The sequence below is a fragment of the Myotis davidii genome, unplaced genomic scaffold (assembly GCF_000327345.1).
Source record: "Myotis davidii unplaced genomic scaffold, ASM32734v1 scaffold1320, whole genome shotgun sequence".
NCBI lineage: Eukaryota > Metazoa > Chordata > Mammalia > Chiroptera > Vespertilionidae > Myotis > Myotis davidii.
In genome coordinates, this window is record NW_006291820.1 from 431776 (window position 1) to 432902 (window position 1127).

Sequence of the window (1127 nt, forward strand, 5' to 3'; positions counted from 1 at the left end):
TGGGCAGGGCGGGCACGGTCTGTGGGCCAGGGGCCTCGCGCCCAGGCTGCCGCCTGTCACCTGGGCTGTAAGGCTGAGTCTTCCCAACACAGAGCTCGCTCTCTAACCACGTGATTCTTGTCTCTTTCCATGTTTTGTAGCAAAACAGTGCTGCGGACCTGTCCATGCTGGTCTTGGAGTCGCTGGAGAAGGCGGAAGTGGAGGTGGCCGATGAGCTGTTGGGTGAGGCTTTCTCATGGCGCTCGAGGCTCCTCTCCTGTGTGTTTCAGGGCTGGTGTCTCCCGTCGCAACCCCTGCACACGCACCCACACACGGAGGCCACTGTGCTGCCCCAGGGTTCCTGCAGCAGCCTCTGCCCCCGCTATGCTCCCACGCAGGCGGGCTCCTCTGGGCACGGCAGTGTGCTCTGGGGGGGGAGTCCAGCAGGACACGCCAGGGGCTGCCAGCTGCCTGGGAAGCGGTCGTGTGGTTTTGAGAACCCTGGGGGCGCTGTAGGAGCTGAGTCGGGGTGCCCTCCCCTGAACAGGGGTCTCTCTCCCCCGTTTTCAGAAAATCTGGCTAAACTCTTTAGTCTGATGGACCCGAACTCCCCGGAGCGCGTGGCCTTTGTGTCCAGGGCCCTGAAGTGGTCCAGCGGGGGCTCTGGGCGGCTGGGCCACCCCCGGCTGCACCAGCTGCTGGCCCTCACCCTGTGGCGAGGTAGGTCTGGTGCCTGAGGGCCGGGAGGGCAGGGCAGGGCAGGGGCAGGGGCCTCTGCGCGCCTGCGGCTTCTGCTTGTCTGTCGTCGTGAGCTCCCGTCTTGACCAACGAGGACCGGGGTTCCCGTCGCTGAGCTAAGGCCGTACAGCACAGACCGCCACCCCTTGGTCACCATCCAGCTGAGGGGCAGCCCTGAGGCGTGAGGCTGGGGTGACCTGGGAGGTGGCCACTGGGCCTGGCCCTTCCTCCCCTGCCAGGTCTCTGTCGACCCTCCCACCACGGGCCTCCTGTTGGGGAGCTTCCCGCCCGCACGGGCTGTTCTCCTCACACCGCCCGCCTTCTGCTCAGTGTCCAGTGCGCGTCCTGGCTCTGGTCTGCTCGGGCGCAGGGAGAGGCAGGCGGGAAGCACCCGCCTGAGTGCGGCTCCT

The 1127-nt window shown here is 66.7% G+C and overlaps 1 protein-coding gene across 1 annotated transcript in view; it reads left to right on the forward strand.

The window, feature by feature from the left end:
* Positions 1-101: 101 nt before the first annotated feature.
* The window catches only part of GET4 (golgi to ER traffic protein 4), a 7039-nt gene continuing 6013 nt past the window's right edge, over positions 102-1127 (forward strand). Inside the window, exons 1-2 of the mRNA XM_015564988.1 lie at positions 102-222; positions 550-699. Of these exons, the coding sequence (XP_015420474.1) occupies positions 165-222; positions 550-699 (208 nt within the window). The 5' untranslated portion in view covers positions 102-164. The remainder of the gene's footprint in view (positions 223-549; positions 700-1127) is intronic.